The 22861-nt window shown below is 39.4% G+C and overlaps 1 protein-coding gene across 1 annotated transcript in view; it reads left to right on the forward strand.

The window, feature by feature from the left end:
- Positions 1-1444: 1444 nt before the first annotated feature.
- Positions 1445-22861, forward strand: part of TMCC3 (transmembrane and coiled-coil domain family 3) — a 33726-nt gene continuing 12309 nt past the window's right edge. Inside the window, 1 exon segment of the mRNA XM_032221627.1 lies at positions 1445-1626. Coding sequence (XP_032077518.1) covers positions 1549-1626 — 78 coding nt within the window. The 5' untranslated portion in view covers positions 1445-1548.

A 22861-nucleotide genomic window follows, 5' to 3' on the forward strand; every position in this document is an offset into this window, starting at 1 on the left:
TTTTATACATCTATATCATGTTTCCATTAGCACTTCATTCCCTACATTAGAAATGTGTGGGCCTTTTTTATTAGAATGGGTGTGAATTTCTTGATTATTTAGGTTGCATCCTTACTGTTGAAGGTAGTAATGTGAATGCTGATGAGATATTTAGGTATCTCTTAGGAGACTCCCAAGTCATGGATTAGCTAGAAGGAACTGAAAGCATAGGAAAGCTACTTTATTCTTGACGTATAACAGTATTACAAATAGTTCTTGGTCCACAGGATGAATACTTGCCAAATGGAAGATTATTGCTTTTCACACACTTCTGTAAGAGTTGTTCCTACTTTAAAGTTCTGTCCTGTTATTCTGCAATAAAGAGCAGGTACCATAGTTTATGAGTGAAGAGTCTTCAGCCATAAAACCACATGAAGCCTTCAGTTTAATTTCATGCATCTTTCAGCCAATATCAAAAGTCTGAAATGAACTTAGTGAGCAGTCTTGATCTTAGTGAGCTCAATGAGTATTTGGTGGTACCCAGTTGTTTTGGGCTAACTTAAGGATGAGTAAACATGAACAATGTGTGTTGGCCTATGTACAGTATTTAATCTCTCTTAATTCATGCTCCAAGTTGGGTAACTGAAGGTTTAGGAAATGAGATTTTTCAGACGTAATATGAGGAAATCTTATCATGTTGGGTTACTATTGGCAGAAGATGAACCTGCAACAAAACTACCACGAAGTGAGAGAAAACATATCATTCGGGAAAAGAGGCCGGGGAGCAAATCCGTTCACTGAATGTGCTCATTCATCCAGGACGTGGAGGTGGGAGATGGATTGACTTGACTCAACGGTGACATGCAGTCTTGCCTTCCCATTTCCCCCAGTTTTGCAACAACGTCTCCCCTCAATTTTTTAAAAACTTTTCAACCTGATTACAAAGTGAGCAGAAGCCGGCGGGGGTGTCTTCTTCTTCTACTCCCGACGTTGGTGAAGTAATCGAGTTTCCGTTTCGGCAGAAGAAGAGCTCTGTTGGCTCCTCGTTCCTCCTGGCATCTTCGATAAGAAGAGGGCCGTTTCCTGTTATGTGCTCGGGACCTTGGCGTTCAAGACTGCGACGCCAAACCCCTTTCCTGGCGGTAATTGCTCCGGAAAAGGCGAGCGGTGGGGGTTTGGGGGGGGGAGGAAAGCGAGCGGCAACGTTTCTGTGGAGCGAAAGTGGGGCGTAACAGGGAGCCGGGCTCTGGCGGCGGCGGCGGCTTCGCTATTCCGGCCGAGCAGCCTTTGAGCAGCTGGAGCTGACTCTCGTCCCTCGCGCGGACCGCTTCCCTTGGTCCGGCGGCTTTTCAGGAAGGCGCCGAAGATGCGAGGCGTTCCTGGCGGCCCGGAGAGCCGCTGGGGGGAGTCTCCCGTTGCTGCGCACCTCTCCAGCCTCTGTCTTTCCTGCCCGCCCAAGAGGCGGGGATAGGCGGGCAGAAGGAGCCGAGCCGGGCTAGTTTGCCACTGAGAGCGAAGGCTCTGGGTCGGAAGGATCCCTCTGCGCGGGGAAAGGAAGCGGCGGCGACCATGCCTGGCAGCGATACCGCCGTGGCTGTAGACAGGACTTACTCCGACCCGGAGCGGCACCCTCGCTTCAAGTCCCGGGTAATTGCGCTTCCCCTCCGCTGCCTAATCTGTCTCAGCTCCTCTTCCCTTCGGGGCTGCCGAGTGAACAACTCGCCGCGTTCCTCCTGCTGCGTTTAATTCGGGACAACCTCGCCCGCCGGGGCTGCCTTAATCCTGAGATCGAGCGCGCTCCCTTCTGGGACCGACTGCCTGCCTTCGGTTCCGCTCCGTAGCCTCCGGGTTTCTGGGGTTACCTTCTGTCAGCGTCCAAAAGCGGCTCCGGTCGGCATGTGGGTTTGCTTCTGGGGTGCTTCGCGAGTCGGGTTTCAGTTCGCCTTTAGGGGCGAGCGGCTGCGCGGGATCCTGGGCCGTCTGCATTGCGCCGCTTTTGGTTGCCTCCTAGCTGTGTGCATTTCGGACGTTACAGGCGCTCACTTTGCCGGCCTGCTGTAAAAGGAGCTAAAAATAAATCGGAAAACCTCTGGAGAGCTGATTTCCTCGCCTTTAAGGTTTCGATTTCAGCGCTCTACTCGTGCTGAAGTGGTCGAAGTGGCCTGAAAATTAACCTCCCCGAGTTTCACTCTGTCCTCGCCCATTTAGCCTCTTGTGTCTGGCTAGGAATCTGCATTCTGCAGGCATTTTGTAATGGGCTTTAATCAGAGAAGAGTGATTTGTGGTCCTTAACGCCTTCAGAAATTGTGAGCTACTTGAATTGTAATGGGAAGAGAGAGAATTTATAAAATGAATGTAGAGCAATTGTATTAATTGACTTCATTTCAATTATTTAATTTAATTATTTAATTTTATTAATCTTTATTATTATTTTTTGTCTGGTGCCAAGAGCATTTTTCAGTAGCCTGACTTTTCTTTGGTATAATATAAGGTCCAGTATGACTTTCCACTGAAAACAGTTGTCCATCCCTCTCTTTAGCTGACAGAGTATGACATTTTCAAACACTGAAATATCTGACTGGTACTCATGGAATGCAGGGCCAGCCAGAATGGATGTGATCTGCGTGATTGAAATGTGCCAGCTCAGTTCAGATTTGACCAGACCAGTGGCATGTTGGGTGGGGTAGGAGTTGTCCAATGCCATTTTTGAGAGCTAATTTGTTTTTGCAAACATGAACCTCTCTGGGAATATTTTAGAATAAGAAAATGGGATGAAGAAGAGATTAAACCTGCCTTTCCTAATGATGTTGTCATAATAAATACTGGAAAATGTTACCAGGGCTTATTGAAAGTAAAGATGAGGAATCCAGCAATGCCATTCTCACTACTCAGTCACTGACAGTGATTTTTGCAGCCACATGCTGTTTCTCAGAAAGCATTATGTGCAGTGATTTTTCCATAATTATTGTGAGGCAGCAGTGAAATAAACATTCCTAAAATCTAAAATCAGTAGTAAAAATGCAAGCTGGTGCTCTCCAAATATGTTAATCTGTAAGCATTTCCCTACTGCTCAATTGAAATGCTATTGACCTATCCTTGAATTAGCAGAAAATCAAATGGGCATGAAATTTGCTTTCCACAGTACCAAGCCCTCTCCTGCTTCTGTTTCATGTCAGTGCAGTCGTCTGACTTCCCTTCCGGGCGTGGGATGACATAGAGCCGGGATGGCAAACCTATGGCACACGTGCCACAGGTGGAACGCAGAGCCATTTGTCAGGGCACGCGACTTCCGGTTTGCTCGTAGGGTCATTTTTCGTCCTCCGGAGCATTCAAGGCAGCTCTTGAAGTCTGGGGGGGGCTGTTTTTGCCTTCCCCATGCTCTTATAAAGCCTCTGGAGCCTGGGGAGGGCAAAAAAAGCATGCAAAAAATGGGGGGAGCACTGGGGGTGTCTCACATTGCATTATGGTGCGGCATGCCCACGCACGAGCCTCCTGCACTCCCCCCGCTTATGGCACGTGAGCCATCGCTGACATAGAGTAACAGATTTGAAGTTGTCCTAACAGGTCTGAAGTTGTCCTTGGACAATGATGGAATAATAGGAAAGATGTTACTTCAACACAATAACAGCTCAGGACACCCATCCCTGCCTTCAGCTGATAGTATACGGCCATTTCAAACACTAAAATATCTCACTGGTACTCCAAGAATGCAGGACCAGCCAGAATCCTGCTTATCATATGCCTGCTAATTAAAACCATATTGTTTGAGCTTGATTGTTGGAGTGCTTTGGCCTGGAGTTGCTTCTGGGGCTTATTATATCACATGTTTTACTTGTTCTTGGTTCTCTGTATTGTATGCTTTAATTTGTTGTTATCGGCCCAGAATCTGCTAGAATTGGGATGAGATTTAAGTACTGGAAATAAGTTAAAAACAAATAGCTATTGTAAACATTACATAATGGCAGTAGTAAGAACCTATAATGGGCTTAGAGAACAACCATGGGAGACCAGAGGAAGAGCCAAAGCCCACACAATGGTCTGATAAGAGAAATCTGAGTCCAAAGGAAGGATGAGGGGCAAGAAAGTATTTCAAAAAGTGAAGACAGGGAAGAAGGGGAAGCGCTTTCAGACTTGCAAGATTCTGTTACTGTAACTTTAGAATAAAAGTAGTATTAGTATTCATGGTTATGACTTCCTATCTGGACTATTTTGAGAGGCTGACACAATCCTATTTTTGTTCTGCTGCCAAGTACCTATATTTCAGGTTCCCTATCCCTGCAGATTTGCTTTAATGGTACCAATTCCTCTGATGTGGTTTGGGGCATGTAGATCCCCAAAGTGAAAATCCTCTTGTGCGAATAAAAGGGAACGCTTGCTTGTTGATGGACATTACACAGAAATTTAAAGACAACATTCATAGAATACCTGTCCTATAGTAAGCATTGCTTTATTAATAATGGATTACATGCTATCAACTTTTAATGGCCAAATAGATTTTTTTAAAGGAAAAATCTGACACATGTCTTCCAACAGTCCACTCATTGCCAGTGTAGCTGAGTTCAACTATCTCACTGCTGGTCATCTTTTTCCCTATCCTCTGCCCTTCCCTTGCCTCCCCTCTTCTCCCGTCCCCTCCCTTTCCAGCACATGAGCCTTCTCCAGAAAGCTACATTTTCTCATGTGCCCAAAATATGATAATTTCAATCTGGTCATTTGTGCCCCGAGAACTCTGGAGTGACCTGTTCAATTATCCATTTCTTTGTTTTCTTGGCTGTCCACCATATTCTTAGCAGTCTTCCCCAACAGCAAAGTTTCACAGTGTAAATACTCTTTGTAGTCTGGTTCTCCAAACTCCATTTTTCATTCCTGTAGAATGTCACAGGGAAAACTGTTGCCTCATGATTCTGATCTTTCTAGATATAGACAGGTCACTGTTTCTGAATATATTTTCCAAGACTTTCTTTGTTACTTCACAAAAATAAAAGGAATAAAATAATATAGTATTATCTATTTTTTCTTGTATAGTTTAAATAAGTGATAGTTTAAATACTAATATGAAATAACCCTAAATTTGAAAAAAATTGAGATTTCGGAGAAAAGTTTGGACTAAGATTATATTAGGCTAGCATTTGCTTCACTTATAACTGCAAATGGAGAAAAGGCTTGATAACTAAAAGAAATCTACTCAGTAGGTAAAACTATCTCTGTTTAATAAAAAGAAAATAATAACTTGTTTCTTTGCATAAATATTTTGCCTTTTTCTAAACTGAGGCTACTGCTTCAGAATAGATGAATTGCAAAGCTTGCAAATTGCTTTGATTACTTATCTATGTTGGGAAAAGTTAAGAATCTTCCTCTTCTGAAACCTTAGTCTCTCTTGGGGCCTTCCATTTTGTTCATATGCATTGAATGGATACACAAACATTTCCTTATAATTAAATATTTAAAATAAACTTATTTGCATGCCTTTGATATTGGCATATTACCTTAGTAGCATCTCTACTCCCTATGTAGTAATGGAGACAAATGATTCTGTAATGAAATTAACATTTATTTTTATTAACTTTACCTAGGAAATACATAGATTATGTTGGTGGGAAGTGTTTAATATTACTCCTACTTTCATAGATCCTGAGATTCTGTCCAAGGATATTATCCATAGTGGAGAGGGAAGGTATTACTTAAAAAAACTGGATAAAATGGGTTATCTTTCATGCCAGCTTTGTATTTATGAGAAGCCATATGATGCTATTTCTTAATTTATGTAAATGGAATTTCTGTGTAACAAGATCTTGGCACAGAGAATATTGTGTTCATGCTTTTTTTGAAATGAAGAGATGACAGTCCTAATCTTACTTTCCAGAGTAAAAGCTATTTTTGTTTAGAAAGAAGGGTTATGGAAATGAATAGGCAAGACACACAAGAAATCTGCTAACAAAAATATGTGATCCAAAGAATTAGAAAATAAACATCTTCCAGATGGAGTAATGGAATAATCCAAATGTTATTAACATTATCACCAGATTGACAGATGAATATATAGTTTCAACTTATCTATAACAACTGTTGTCAAAATACATATTGCAGCTGTTCCTTTTGCTTGAAAAGAGACAGCTAAGAAAGTCATATTAGGTATTGTTGATATAATTTATAAGATCTATTTATTATCTATTATGTCACACAACATTGCAGGATTGTTAGGAAGTTCTTCATTTTGAAACAAGATTCTGTGTTGCCTTGTTTTGTTACATACTTGTTGAATCATTCATGGTTCTGATGAACTGAATTTTAAAATATTCTACTTCACCAATGCTTTAAAATTAATTTTTCTAATTAATATAGTAAAATATTAATTGTGGGACATAGATTAGATAAGAACCCTTCTCCTTTTCATTATTACATAAGGACTGATCGGGCTTCAACACTTATTGCTTGAAAATTAATGAGTAGTTACGATCAGCCTTTCCTCTCTCCTTCTCTCGCTTGGGCTTGCCCCACAGAAGCCTCCCCTATCCTATCCCCTTTTCTCCCTCAGCCTTGCCCCACAGACACCTCCCCTATCCTATCCCCTTCTCTCCCTCAGGGTGGTCCCATTGATCCTCTCCAAACTCCCAGCCAGCAGACCGGATGAGTCACACACTGGCCATTTCCAAGTGGCAGTTATAACAGAGAACTTTTCAGGTGGGGAGGGGGAGTAGAACTCCTTAGCATCAGAGCGTTTTAATAATAATATGAGAAATACTAATGATCTGATGGTTGTTTCAAAAATCCTTTCTAAGCAAGCACCTATAAGCCAAGAGGAACATATGTGCCACATTTCAAGTTTGTAGACTTTACGGTTCTGGAGATTTCATGATCAGAGTGTAAAAACTAGCATTGAAGAGATGTTTGCCTTTATACATCATTGATCAATTTGGCTATTACACGCATGATAGGCCATCCACCCTCCTTCCACCTGTAATTAGTTCTGTTGTTTTTACTTCAGACATGTTAATCAATGGAGGCTTAGCTCCTGTTGCTTCCTTCCCTATCCACACAGTTTGGGCTGCTAATCACCAAGGAATGACGCTGAGCTGTCCGATGTTGCTTTAATGGCATTCTCTCTGACCCCTTCCCACACATCCCTCCTCCATATATTATGAAACCATATATTTCTTGGCTGCTCTTAGATAGTTTTTCTGTCCTCAACTTCTTTGTATGATTCTTTTGACAGTTTGTAGATAGGTACTATTGGAAAACGTAGAAAGACTCATAGCTGGCAGACATTTCTGAAGTGATATGCAGGAAACGAAGGAACAGTATTTTGCGCTCTTGTCATAGTTGCTGTCTCTATGCAAAATGATCAGGTGTGATGCCAGCTGGCATGATGCCTGTATACTCTGGAGGTTATTGGGTTTAACCCTTGGAGTAGACTTTGATTTATTTCTCAGTACTATGTTTACACAAAAGTCATCCTGGTATATTTAAGATATCCAGTTTCAGGATTATAGCATAAAAGTAAGCAAGTGGTTACTGACTGAGTAAGCTGTTTATCAATATTGTAGCTTCTTCATTTCTACATGAAGCTTTCCAGTCCCAATTTTTTTTGCATTGCTAGCTATCCTGATGGATGAGGACATGCCCAGAAACCCTTATCCCAAGCAGTGGCCACACTGAGTCTCAGAGCAGCTGTGTAAAGCAAATGGAGAAGAGAAAAAGAAGGTGATGTGGTAAAAATAGTGACATATCAGAAAGCTCACCAGGCTTGTTTAGCCTCTGGCATATAATTATCATCAGAATATTCCTAGGCGACTATGCCTGTTGACCAAATAGGAGCAACCCAGCTTCTGTTTTAGTTAAAATGTTTGTGGTTCTAATAATGTGTTAATTGTTCTTTTCTCAGCTGCTATCCTATCCTGGAATTCATGTGGTGGGTAAAACAGTTTTCTTCCCAGAATTGTCTATCACAAAGCACTTTGGCATTTTCTCACCATACGTCCCAAAGTATGACCTGGAAAGCTTCTTTTATGCCATGGCCTCATGCTATTGCCTTGATTTCATCTTGAACCCACAGCTGAGACAATAAAGTCATTCTTAGTTGTTTCAGCATTAAAGTGGATTTTTCCCTTTAGAAGGCAAAAAAACCCCAAAACCCAGTTTTGTTGGGTTGTGTGTGTAAACCGATGCAGTTCACTTACCATCCAGTTAATGTCGCAGTCAAGTAATCCCTGAAAAAAGAGATCTTGACGCTACCACCCATTTTAGGCTAATGTTGGGTACACCCACATTTGTCATTTTGATTTGTAGGCATTCTCTTTACAGGACCATTCTTTTTGAGCAGCAGGAGAATCCAGATCTTTCAAACATGGCTTCCCCCATTCCCTACCCCACCCCATCCCATCCCATTCAAGTCTTAAAAGCAGAGCCCTCAGAGACTTGGATCAGCCTGCATAGCAACTGACTATTGGTGATAGTGGCTGGAGTGACCTGCACAGTGAACTAAGAAGTAGAGCTGATTCTTCTGTTGCTTCAGAGTACAGATATTTGCAAACCTTTCTGCTTGTGCTTGAACTGTTTTGGAAGGTGGGTTTAGCTTTATTCCAGAATAGTGCTAAACTGTATCAGTTGCCATCTTCTCTTTAAACTCATCCGTGCAAAAGGCTTGTGCAATATCAGAGGGAGTTTTCCTGCGACTAAATTCACTAGTCTAACCATCTATGAAATTGTGACTCCTCAGCTGTTTCTATCCTTATCACATGAGCATGATTGGTGGATGCTTTCATTCCATTTAGTGGTGTCTGGTGGGAAGGGAAAGGAAGAAAGCCAAGGGAATCCATCTCCATCCCTGTATATTGTAATCCGTGACAGCATGATTTTGGGGTAACCTGGTTCCTTTAACCTGGTTTATTAATGAAATTCCAGACTTCATTCACACAGGCTAAATAAAAATAAAGCACGGCATGACTTAATGTAATATGTGAATCTAGTTTTGATTGATGATTCTGCTTTGGGAAGAAATTATGGAAACGGTTGTGCTGATCTGCTTATTGTGATTTTTGTCACAATGTTTAAAAGGGAAAACAAACATTTTATTTATATTTTATTTATTTATTAAATTTATATGCTATCCATCTTGTCAAGACGCAAACCTAGGGAATCTTACAATCAAGTAAAATCAGCAAGGTAGAACATTAAAATAACAAATGATAACATTAAAATTTAATTAAAACGTAATTAAAATTAACAAAGATGTCAAGGAAAGGAGCTAGATGAGCAGAAGGTAGAGGTGGAGTATTATCTCATCAATGACATACTCCCAAAAGAGCCCCAGAACAAATGGCAGAACCAAGCTTTCAAACTCTTTTGGATTCCTTTGAAACGAAATCTGTAACAGATCCAAGATCATTCTGTTTTTACAAATGCAGAATAGATTTTATTACTCAAATATGCACTGAATGGAGAAAAGTGGTTGCTAAGTCTCCACAGTGGAAAGATGGAATCTATCTTTCTAAAAAGTCACCCCTAAAATATAGATTGAAATCTTGATTTAGGCAAATGGGGACACATTTCCTCCCTTTAATATTTTAAATTGTCTTTAACATATAAACAAAAGAGGGGAAAATATAACTAATATGTTATTTTTTAAAATAAAAAGTAAAAATAATAATAAACTGACCAAAAGAGGAAAGAGAAAAAGCAGCAGAAGTTCTAGCTGCCGCTACTTGGTCCCATAGAACTGAGTAGGGATACTCCTGATTTTTGGTTCTTTGATTCTTTGGTATGCATTAATATTTGAACCGCCAGATCCAGATGTGAAACTGGTCAGAAATAGAGAGATACAGAAATCTTTGAATTTTTTGCTGATGTATAACATTCATCCATACTTTTGCAGACTAGATCTTGTAACTGTAATTACCATTAGTTTATAGAACTGTTGCACACAATCATTTAGTCCAGGGCAGGGGTGAAATTCAGCAGGTTCTGGAGAACTGGTAGCAGAAATTTTGAGTAGTTTGGTGAACCAGCAAATACCACCTTTGGCTGGCCCCAGAATGGGGTGGGAATGGAGATTTTGTAGTTTCCTTCCCCTGCCACCCCCACCAAGCCAGGCCCATAGAACCAGTAGTAAAAAAAATGAATTTCATTACTGTTCCAGGGGTCCTGGACCAGCACTAGTTCATGGCATGCCAGCAACTGGACCGAACAAATGAACGAAGCCCCATCCTTGGGATGCAGGCAGTACACCATGTCCTCTCTGGTCCGTAGAAAAAACCTTTCTCCACAGAACCGGTTCCCAGAGGTTGGGGCCCTTTGACTTATTCAATGAGAAGTTTATTCTAGCATGAATTTGTTCTATTCTGCAATAGAAAAAGCTGGGTTTAATTTTGTTTCACCACTCTTTTACTTTTCTTTCATTTCCTTTTTTTACTCTTACTTTAGGTGTCAATTATTTCCTGGCTTAAAGTATGTGCTGAGCCCAAAGCTCTTTTAAGAGTTCTCAGTTCAATGTATTATTATTAGATTATTAGATTAGTCAGATCCTTATTTGCAAGAAGGATTAGGCCACATTTTTCTAATTTAATTAAGTTCTTATGTGGAAAGGGAAGGGAAAAACCCTGCCATTTCAATTTCTCACAGTGATCAAGAAAAAACATTAACTTGAGGCATAGTTGAAAATAAGTTAGTTACACATGAAAATAGCCAGAGCTGGCATTGCTGAGTACTTGTAAATAATATACTAATATATACATATACATACATACATACAGTGCTATATTGCTTTGCTGTATGCTTGTCCCTTTCTTCTTAGTTCTCTGTAAAAGCTACTATTTATATACAAATTGGCTGCATTAGATATTTTGCATAGTACAGGAAGTTTCCCACTTTCTCAAGAAGGGTTTCTGTTTTAGTATCTTCTCACTCAGTGTCTTTGATGGTCTCAAACTAAAATGGAAAATTGTATTTTACAACTGTAATGTACAGATACACAGAACATTTGCTTTAGTACAGCCATAAATGGATTATCCAATTAAACTTAATTTTGTATTCAAGTATTTGCAAATGACAATTATCTCATGAGACCCAGAAGATGGGCCTTTTTGTTATGGTGCCCACCAGGGTTGGGTTTCAGCCAGTATGGACCAGTACAGTTGTACCGGTTGGTGAAATTTAGCGTGCCTTAGTGTACCGGTTCTTCCAGAGGCCTGCGACAAACCCACGTGGTGTGCGCTGCCCTCTTCTCACTGATAGCCACCTTGTTTCCAATGGTGATGGGGAATTCATGCAGAGGGAGAAAATTGCATGGATTCTCCACCCCCTTCATTGGAAATGAGGCGGCTGTCAGAGGAGAGAGCAGGGCACATGCCCTTTGGCTTGTCCAACAAATCCTCCCCTCCTGTTCCTTTTTTGCCTGTTTGAACAAGCCATGCTGGATGTGGTCCCTTGTCTTTCATAGCCACCTTGTTTCCATTTGGGAGTGGGGGAAAGAAATCCATCTTTTTCTTCCCTCTCCATGGATCCCTGCCCCAATTGGAAACTGGCAGCTGTGAAAGACAAGGGAGCGTGCCCCACACAGCTTGTTCAAACAGGAGAAGAAGGAACAGGAAGGGCGTTCCATGCAGGGCCTTTCAAACAGCCAAACTCCCCTCCTGTTCCTTCTTCTGCTGTTTGAACAAGCCACATGGGGCATGCTCCCTTGCCTTTCACGTCCGCCTCATTTCCAATTGGGGTGAATCCATGGAGATAGAGGAAAAAGATGGATTTCTTCCCCCCCCCCAATTGAAAATGAGGTGATTCCAGCAGCTGCGTTTTGCCTTGAAACCTGCTGTCCCGGCAACCTGAAGGGGCAACCTGTCAGGGTCTGGATGGGAGGAAACAAGCTGGCACTCAATCCAGACAATACTGAGTGGCTATTGATGTTGCCCCCCCAGGGACGGACCAGATATTTCATCTCTCAGCCTGGGGGGTGAAACCCTTCACCTCTCAGAGAGGGTCCGCAACTTGGGTGTCCTCCTGGATTCGCAGCTGACATTAGAATACCACCTGTCGGCTGTGACCAGGGGGGCTTTCGCCCAGGTTTGCCTGGTGCACCAGTTGCGGCCCTACCTGGACCGGGAGGCACTTCAAATGGTCACTCATGCTCTCGTCACCTCTAGGCTTGATTACTGCAATGCGCTTTACATGGGGCTGCCCCTGAAAAGTGTTCGGAGACTAGAATTGGTCCAGAATGCAGCCGCGCGAGTGATATCGGGTGTACCTAGATACACCTGTGTTGCACCTATCCTCCGTGAGCTGCACTTGCTTTCCATCGGTCTCCGAACACATTTCAAGGTGCTGGTTATTACCTTTAAAGCCCTACATGGCTTGGGACCTGGATATCTGCAGGACCGCCTCCTGCCACATACCTCCCAACGATCCATAAGATCTCACAGACTGGGCCTCCTTCGGGTACCATCGACCGGGCAATGCCAGTTGGCGACCATTCGGGGGAGGGCTTTCTCTGTAGCTGCCCTGGCCCTGTAGAACGATCTATCCATAGAGATCTGGACCCTTCCCACTCTCTCGGCCTTCCTGAAAGCCATTAAAACCTGGCTGTTCCGGCAGGCCTGGGGCTGTTGACCCAAAATACAGTCCAGCCCCATCTAGAATGGAGTGCCTGATGTGTTGTTTTTTAAATCTATCTTTTCTTTCCTGTATTTTATTTTAATTTTATTTTTTGATTTTGTTTTTGTATTGTAAGCCGTCCGGAGTCCTACGGGATTGGGCGGCATATAAATGTTATTAAACTCGAAACTCGAACATTCTCCCAGCAGCATCTCGGGTGCTCCCACCCTTAGCCGGGAGGGAGTAAGGGCAGCTGGGCGCAGTTTGGCTCCTCCCGGCTCCCATCAGATCATTGGGGGGGAGGGGCTCACATGCCTGCTTGCTTGCATGGCCTGCATACTTCTAGTGGGGAATGGGAAGCATAGGGATCTTAATGTAGTAAGGCAGGGGAGGCTAGAGTGGGAGGTTCTTGTGTGGCAAGAGAGAAAGTTGCCTGAGAGAGTTGCCACTGGGAGAATGTCCCCTTTGGGTTGCCGGGACAGCAAGTTTCAAGGCAAAACGCAGCTGCTGGAATAGGTGCACCTGCAACTTCATGCAAGAAGCCTGCATTACTGGGAGCAGCAGCAGCAACAATGGCTTCACCGCCGCACCCGGGTGTCCACCGTCCTCTTTGGGAGGCTCGTGGCCATTTGCGTTTCTCTCGGGAGGCGACCGCCAGCAGAGCCTCTGGGTGGAAAGTAAGGAAGAGCGCAGAGGCGGGAGAGGCTGGCCATCTCTGAAGCCAGCTCTTGAGGAAGGAAGCAGAGATGAGGCCTGGGGCTTGCTTCCCTGCCTTCCACCCCGGGTGGCAGGAAAAATGAGGCTTCTTTGCCAGCTTCCCAGCTGGCAAAACAGAAATGTTTGCCAATTGGAAGGTATGTGTGTGTGAGAGAGAGTGGGGGGGGAGGGAGAGAGAGAGAAAGGAAGAGAAAGAGCAAGAGAGAAAGAATGGAAGGAAGTAAAGAAGAGGAAGAGAAAGGAAGGAAGGAAGGAAGAAAGAAAGTGGGGGAGAGTGACACAAGAAAGGAAGGAAGGAAGAAAAAAGGAAGGAAGGAAAGAAAGAAAGAGGGAGAGAGAGACTCAAGAAGGAAGGAAGGAAGGAAGGAAGGAAGGAAGGAAGAAAGAAAGAAAGAAAGAAAGAAAGAAAGAAAGAAAGAAAGAAAGAAAGAAAGAAAGAAAGAAAGAAAGAAAGAAAAAAAGAAAGAAAGAGAATTTATCACAATTGAGCCCCAAATTTTCGTTGCTAAGCAAGAGTGTTGTTAAATGTGTTTCACCACATTTTACAAGTTGGCCACTCCCACACAGTCACATGACTGCCAAGCCACACCCACAAAATAGGCCACACTTACAGAATAGGTAAAAAAATTTGAAACCCACCACTGGTACCCACCCTGTAGAACATCCTTCCCCCTGAGATAAATCTAGTTCATCCTTGGCAGCCTCTGCAGCTTGGGGATCTCACGGGAACTAGAGAACTGGTACAAGGGCTACATGTTCGTTCTATTGAAGATGATCTCTTTTAGTTTTTCTTAACAATATTGATTTCTTAAGCGTGAAGTACTTAATTGTCTGTTATAATGGTTGTTTTTTTTTAATTGTACACTATCCAGAATCATATTTTTGTGATGAGCAGTTATAAAAATATGGGGAATAAATAAAGTAAATAAAAAGTCTCCCCAGACATACATAAAAATGAGAGAAAGGACAAAAGAACAGCTTGCTACTATACACAGAGCTTGTTCCTTGCTGAGGTGAAGAGAAAAACTGACAGAGTAGCAATAGCACTTAGATTTATATACCGCTTCACAGTGCTTTACAGCACTCACTGAGCAGTTTACAGAGTCAGTATATTGTCTCCAACAATCTGGGTCCTCATTTTACCAACCTCAGAAGGATAGAAGGCTGAGTCAGCCTTGAGCTGGTCAAGATCAAACTCATGGCAGTGGGCAGTCAGCCTGCAATACTGCATTCTAACTGTGCTACCATGGCTCCTTGACAGAAACCTGTCAATTCAGTCCTTGCCCACTGATGTGAATGATGTAAATTCATCATTCCTGCTAGAATAACTGCCATAGTGACTAAACTTCAAAAGTCCATCCAATTGGAAATTGTCTGCCCAAGACTTGGAAAATCTTTAATATTTCCAACCGAAAAATAGTTTGTGGGTGGTTCCTCTTGCCTTACAGCTGAGCCATAAGTGAATCTGTTCAGTTATTGTAGAGGAAGATGGCATACATGGTGCAGTGGAATAGAAATGATATGGGATAATTCTCATTTATATCAAACAAATTGTGAAGGGAATAGAGAAACTGTAACACGCCTGGACAAAATATTTGTTTTCCTCTAAGATTTGTAAATTAAGATGTATTTTCCATATCACAGCATTATCATTAAAAAAACTTATACCCTGAAATTAGACTGGCCCCAATCCTTGTCAGAAAAACCTAAAGGGCTGGGTTTTTTTCCTGGACATGTGGGTTAGCAGGTTAATCTGAGTCCATGGGATTTTGTTATTTTTGTTGTTACCTGGATGTAGCGTGTGGTATTTTGTATTTATTTTTGGTGTATTGTGGTTTGTTATTGCTTGAAATATTTTGGAAGGTTTTTATTGCATTGCTAGCCAGCTAGAGTCACTCTAGTGTGATGGATAGGTCACATTAAAGTATTAAATAACATAATATCTATTCCAATACGGCTAAACAAATTTTTGGATCTTTTAAAATGTAAAATATAATACATACAATGTCTTCTGACTCTGAAAGGCCCAAATAAAATTTTAGACATTTCCTATTCTTTTACTTAGTGATTTTTTTACAGTGTTCACGAAAGTAATGACTAGTAGACTGGCTTTCAAGATAAATATACAGTTTTATTTGTATAAGCCAGGTATATTTGTCATACCTTTTAAGCTAATAAAATGGTAATGTATGACTTTTGAATTTCCAATATCTGAACAAGTTGAATATTACATCAGCTATGGCACATACTTTTCAAGCCTGAGGTTAATTTTTAAACTGCTGAGCCATGCTACATTCATAGGCCTGACAGTATTTAAGAAACCATAATATAATTTTACAAATTTCTGATGACCCGGTGTTTAATAGGTATATAAAAATGGTAATATTACTCAAAATATTATGGCTGGTATAAAACTATTATAATTTGCTAGGTTTAAATTGGCCTGTTATATTATTTGAAACTATAGCTTTTTTCAAACTATGATTTGTGATTTGCATATGTTTCAAAGCCAATTAGTTTAAATGTCTTTGGTAGACTATAGTTAAACAACCTTGGGTTAGTAAAACATTAGACCAAGTCTTTGAAACTGCCCTCTGAATACCAAATATTGTACTTGAAAGTTAGTTATAATGCTATTACCCAGGGAGTGGCTGCTGCTACTGCTGGTTCACTTAGAGATGCACCCCGCGCACGCACAGTACTAAAAAATGCTTCTGCACATGTGCAGAAACAAAAAACAAGATGGCGGCATCTACAACGCCACTGAGAGAACTGGTTCGGCGGCATGACAGGCCAAGTTACTACCTACTTGGCCTAACTGGCAAACAAGTCGGAACCCACCTCTGGTAATGCCTTGTTTTTCTGTTATACTACTACTATAAGGGTGGATAAAGATCAATGCTTTTTTAAAAAAAAAATTAAAAATCGGATTTTCTAAATTTAAATCAGATTTTTTTTATTTTTATCAAATTTATTTTAATAAAATGCTTTTGGAGTAAAAATCTATCTAAATATAGTTTTCTATGTAAGATACATTAATAATTTAATTTATTCAGCATGAAATGGAGGTTAGTTATATAGCATGAGGTTGTATATTCTGCTACATTTTTGGTAAACTCATTCAATGAATCCAAGCTCTGCAAGCTAAATAGGAAATCGTCATTTTGTTTGCAAATAATAATATTAAAGATTCTAACTTCCATCAAGAATGAGTCCTTACAATTAAAGAGCACCTGTCACTTCAGATCGGTCATGGCAGCGCCTCTTATAGGGCATCCACTCATCTGATGTCCGTCATGTCCCTCACCATGTTATGTCACTGCTGCGTCACCAGCCGTCCCATTAAAATGAATGGGACTGTCGGTGAGTCAACAATGGGTCAGAAGAGGAGCCACTGTGGGACTGAGATGACAATTGCTGTTTTAAAATTATGATTTAAATCAAGTTGATTTAACTCAAGCCTTTTTACTAGTGATTTAAATTGTGATTTAAATCAACTTGATTTAAACTAAATCCACTCTGCTACTATATTTGTGTCAGGAAAATTGGAAGTGCTTCTGGATTGGGAGAATTAGCTGGTGATATCACTGTTGCTCTTTTCATGTCTTGTTGAACTACCCAACAAAGTGGTACCCATCTATCTTCCTATGGTCACTAGCTTTCGAACTGCTGGGTCAGCGGAAGCTGGAGCTAGTGATGGGAGCTCACCCTGACACATGCAATTGGTTGTTGAACGCGAGCCTGCTGATCATCAGCCCAGCATCCTAACCACCATGCTCCATGTCTTTTGTTGAAATAAAAAGGCACTTAATGTAACAAAAATTGCATATATTAATCTAAGAAATCTAATGTTCTGTATTTGGATCTGCATACATTTATATATTCACCATGCTAACTTCCACAGTAGTCTCATTCTCCAAATCAGAATTTGCATAACTTTCAACTTCTTTCTGTGACTATTTAGACAGTCAGTAGTCAGGTGATTTAAAATAATTTTAGTATATACAGTTACCCCTTTTCTAATAAAAACAGACTAATTTGATGGCAGCTTTGAGAAACTGGATTTTGCATTGGAATAAAGTATTATAGCTAGTGGTTTCACTTTAAATTTTTCATTGCTTTCACAAATAGAATATGTAAACAATTTAAATTAAAATAGAACATCAAGAGAAGCATACTCTGACAGCTGAAGATGGAAAAATAATAATAATCCACATATGATCTACATCTGTCTATGAAAGGAGCATTCTGAATCCTTTTGCTGAAACATTACTCGGAATACAAGTTTGTGGGGTTTTTTTTCCACGGAATAGATTACAATAAATTGTAACTAGGAGTAGATTCGGTCTATAGGTGTGGTACATATGGATTTTAGTATAAGAATCCCTGAGCAGAGAATTATCTCCTTGCCTTAATGTTAACATGGTTACTTGGTGTACAATGGATGTTATGCTTGCAGTATGTAGAAAGCCAATAATATGTGTTAAAACAATGTTCATTTGTCTTATAAGTGGTCAACCCTGAAACTTCCTAAGACTCCCTAAAGGGTTTGATTGTGGTACTAGTTACAGTTCCCACTGCTACTTGCTTCAATCAAAAGTTTAGTGTGCCCCCATTTTTATTTTTTGTTTTTCTGTTATGGTCTTTAGAGTTAGCAAAACCTTGTTCAGTTCTGTGGGTTTGGTGGAATGGTAGCTTTGAGTTCCTTAAAGCTCACATTTCCTATTCTTCTTTGGAATAAATGTAAGAAATAGGAAGAATAAACCCATGAAGGTTGAAAACTATAAGGAATAAATTAAATTATGAAAAATTATGATGGAAGACAATACCAACAGCTCACTTTGTCATTACAATAATATAAAACTGCCTTATCGTATCTTTGCAATAATTTATTAAAAGTTTAATTTTGGTACAAGAAATTGTGCTCAGTTCAAAACTTTTGTTACCAATTTCTTCAATTAATTACCGTAGGTATTGGTCCTTAAACTTTGGCAGAAGGGATAAGTGACAGATGTGGAAAAGAAGGCTGCTTGATTAGAGATGAGATAATTATAATTTTGGTGGTGTTTCAGCTGAGAGGAATGTTCTACCTGTTCTGTTATATAATTAGTATTTAACGATATTAGATTGCCATGTGGAAAACTAATTTTAGGTAAATCATTTAAATATTAATAGCTTAGTTTGGCTTTCATAAATCAATATTCATTTATAGTAGCTGGTTTGTACATTTAGCAAAGATGGTGATACAGTTTCTTACTTATTAGGGATGGACAAAGCGTTAAAAAGGATATGGCGTAATCTGGGGAAACATAAATGTATAGTGCATTTATTTTCAAGTTGTTAAAGTATTGTGTTATTTCTAAAGCTTGTCTTGTAGTCTGGGAAGATGCAGGCAGAAAGGCTGTGGTCCACTGAAGAAAAATGTGATGAGTACATTGTACAATCATAACTATAGACGCAGGCAGCTATGCCTTGTAAATAACGTGGCTGCTTTAATGGTTGGTAGAGATGTACAGTTCTTGTATGCATTTCCACACATAGTAAATCACCTTAAAAAAACTTTGTAGACCTCTAGTATTTATTGCTTAACACTGACTGTGCTGAATGCTCATATTTATTGCACAACAAACCACCCAGTTTTTTATAGTAGCAGTAGCATTTTATTGATTAGCCGTAAGGCCATGCTAAGAACCTATTTCAGAGTGGTTGCGAGAGAGAGTTCAAAAAGAAACATAAAATAAACTTCCAGCATTAGGAGCCTATAAGAGTATGGAAGATGTTTTACTTGTAGGGTGTGACTTTTGAATTTTGGAGACAGGAATCAATACTAGCAAATGATTAGTTTTCTTTTTATCTAAAGAAATGATATTTATATATCCTATTGTGAAAGGGACCATAAGATGGAATTATGGCAATTGCTTTCAAATAGAAACAATTTTATCATTCATCAATGTTATCCATATTCAAACCACTCAAACTGGAATTTTAAATACATTTTGTAGAACTAAGACCATATTCTGAATCTTTCATTTTAAATAAATATGATCATGCTGTTTGTAACTTCAGAAATACCATTATAATTTGAATATTGCAAGCTATAATAAATCAGTTTGATCCCATGTCATATTTAATTACTATGATCTTGATTTTTCAGCAAACTATGCCTAAATTCTATTATTCTTTTTATTAAATAAAAATACCTTCAAATTCTAGAGAGTAACATTTAAACTTAAAAATATTATAACAATCAAGTTTTTTCCAGAAGGGTAAACCAAAAGCTGAAAGGATGTTTTCTTGGAATTTGAAAACCTGCAGGCTCTTTAATAATTATGTGACAATTTGTTTACAGTTAAGCTGCAGTGTATTCCTCAGACACAGTTTTTCTTTACTGGAATGAGAATAGATTTTGCAACAGCAGTTTATGATGTGAGACTAATTTTAGTTCTATGATACATTTAATAACCTGGAAAGTGACAATGCAGATCTCCATTATCGTGAATTAGAAACTGGGAAGAAGGGGAAGAAAAATAAGCCAAATCTCTCAGGAAAGCTAAGCAGCTTCTGCGCCCTTTTATAATAAATCTGTGCTGTTTTCCCTGTGCTATTTATTAACATATTGTACTGTTTTTGTTATTTTTCTTTCATTAATGTTTTATTATTCAAACTAGAAGTAACATGGATTGGCATCATTGCTATTGAAGCAAGGGGTATGGCTTGAAGACACTAATTTCTAGCAAAAGGTTGAACAGATTGTTCCAGGTGGAATACAGTATTGAATATTTTAAAACAATCAAAGAATTGTTGCCTTCACACGGAAAGAGAAGAAAAAATATTGTTGTGTTGCTAATAGCTTTCAACTGCGTCATCTGTGTATGGAGCATTTTGTAAATGGAGCATTTGATGCAATCAGACATCTTGAATTTAAGTTGTCACAGTTCTTAGCCATTGATCATGCTGAAGTTCCAAAACAATTAAAAAGTGTCAGTGAAGAATATGCTAATTTGGAGAGTGAAGAACAAATCATCCATAGTATTAGGTCTGACAGAAGATGAAGCAAAACATATGGGTGTGATTTGTCCATAGTGGTGTCTTATTTAATGGAAAAGCTGAGGCTTTGTGACCATCAATCATTTCTTTGAAATTTTGGTTATGGTAGAACTTTGAATTCAGAAGTTAGTGGATTTTTTTTCATGATTAATATGGATATTTGGTCATTTCTTTTCAACACAGCTTTGAAAATATGATTCTTTTTATAAGGGAAAGCAACCATACTTGTTATGATATTGTACTAGTGACTCACTATTATCGCAGTTGAGGTATGCTTAACAAACTACTTGTCTTTCTCTTGTATTGCAATCATGACACTATCTGTTTGATTTAACCATGACACAGTTAATGCTCTGATAATAATTTTCTGCCATGTTCTCATATATTGCTTTTATCGTACCTCTAATCTATGAATAGATAACCAAAAATAAACAGAACTGGTGAACACTTTTGTTCACCAGTTTTAATCACTACCTTTCCCCACCTCTTTGAAGTAGGGAAAATGGTTACCTGCAGCAAATTAGTTCCCATTATCTCTCCTCCACCTCCCAATCTATTAGTTGCACGGTCATGTCAGGGTAGGAACCTCCAAGTGCCAATTTATCCTGGCATGTTCCAATATATTCATTTTATATTATTTTAACTTGGGAGATGCTCCAACAGGGTGTTCCTATAGGGTGTTCCAATGTCCTGCCAACTTAGAGAAGAATCCTAACGTCAAATCCATACCATTCCCCTGCAGTACCCTGATTGATGGTGGCTTTTCTTGCCAGTTGGTGATATGCCAAAAAAGGATGGCAGAAAATCAGAAGAAAAAGTAAAAGACAAAAAATGGAACATTCACAAATTAGGGCAACATCATTTGGCAGTGACTCAAAATAAAAAGCAGAAGTAGGATAAGGATTAGCATGGGCATAGCAATTTTTTTGGTTGGCACTATTTGGTGCTCACTCAAGGATGGTGGAGAAGGTCCTAATTAATAGATTTGAGTTTGGTAGCATATAAGGAGTCAGATGTATTGTTCCTTTCAACAATCCTGTGAAATCATTTCATACTAACTAAAGAACAAGTGTCCAGGACAGTGTTCAGCGAATCAGGAAGCTTTCTAAAGAGTCTTTAAAATTGTGTCTATAAAATTGGTACTAAAAAGTCCTTAAGTTCTTTTATTGCATCACCGGGTGTTGGATCTGAAAACATAATTGTTACATAGAAATAAGGAAGTACATATTGTTCTTCAGTAGGAAGTTGTATATAGAGAGAGACATGCATCACAGTTATAAGCCAATGTAAAACAGAACAGATTTAATCTATCTACATTACTCTGAAATTATTGAAGTATCTCAAAATATTTTATACACACACACACACACACACACACACTTTGTTCATTGATTAAAATGTTTCAGATACATATTTTATGAGATTGTTACAGTGAACTTGAAAATCTTTCTGTTAAATTTATTTAGCGTAATTATTTTATTATGCACCCGTATCATTATTTTCCTTCATTTATAATTTCTGGAGTGTGATATTCTTTAAAAAAGGCAATGTAGATGAACAAAAGATATGTTAAGGTTGCTCCAAAGCAGTAAAACTCTATTTTATTTAATCATACCTTAGAATGATAGATTGCATAACAGTAATAAAATGAGCATATTTCCAATCGATAAAAAGATGTTCAAAATATATTAACGTCGTAGTATGCCCTGCTAGCCTGTTATTACATGACTGTACATTATCTAGTACGCAAAGGAATAGCTATTTAAAGAAAGACAGTCATGAAATTGAAATAGCTCTTTCCACTTTAGCAGCCTGTTTCTATCTGATACCTTCAATATAGTTGGTAGTGAGTTGTCCCTTTAAGAAATCTCAACATATAATCAAAATTGAGGATTATGAGAGCTGCAGTCCCCAAACCTCTGAAGGGAACAGATGTAATGAAACCTGCAGGAAAGGTTTTCATTTTTACCAGGCTTCTAAGGTTTTCCAGAGGTAAAAAGAAGCTAGCTATACATTAACATGTCTTACTCATGAATACTGGTAGGACTATGCAGCATTTACAATTTAAAAGTAAAAAGAATTTGCAGGGGCTTGAAGGCAATTTTATTGTGAAGGTAGATACTACCACAGACCCTGATAGGTGGCATTCTTTAATTGGTGGAACCTGAAATATGCCAAACCTGCCAGATCAAACCAATACTATTGGCATATACTATCGGAAACAGTGTGATCAATTTAACACATACATTTTTCATAACAGTTCTGCATTCATAATCTTATTCAATTAAAGGCCAATAGTCATATTATTTTTGAGGAAGTGAAGTTATGTGTGGGATATTTTGCAAGTGATCTCTCAGTACCCTAGTAAATACCTCATGAAACTGAATGTGGAAATCTCAGTCAATTGAAAAGATTAACATTTGTTGACTTCCTGTGACATTAATTAGGCATTTTGCGTCAGAGGAAACACTTGAGAATCAGAATAATGGGGCAATCTAAAGTCAGAACTAGGAGTACTTTTTAAAACATGGAAGTT

This window comes from Thamnophis elegans, chromosome 7 (assembly GCF_009769535.1).
Source record: "Thamnophis elegans isolate rThaEle1 chromosome 7, rThaEle1.pri, whole genome shotgun sequence".
NCBI classification, from domain to species: domain Eukaryota; kingdom Metazoa; phylum Chordata; class Lepidosauria; order Squamata; family Colubridae; genus Thamnophis; species Thamnophis elegans.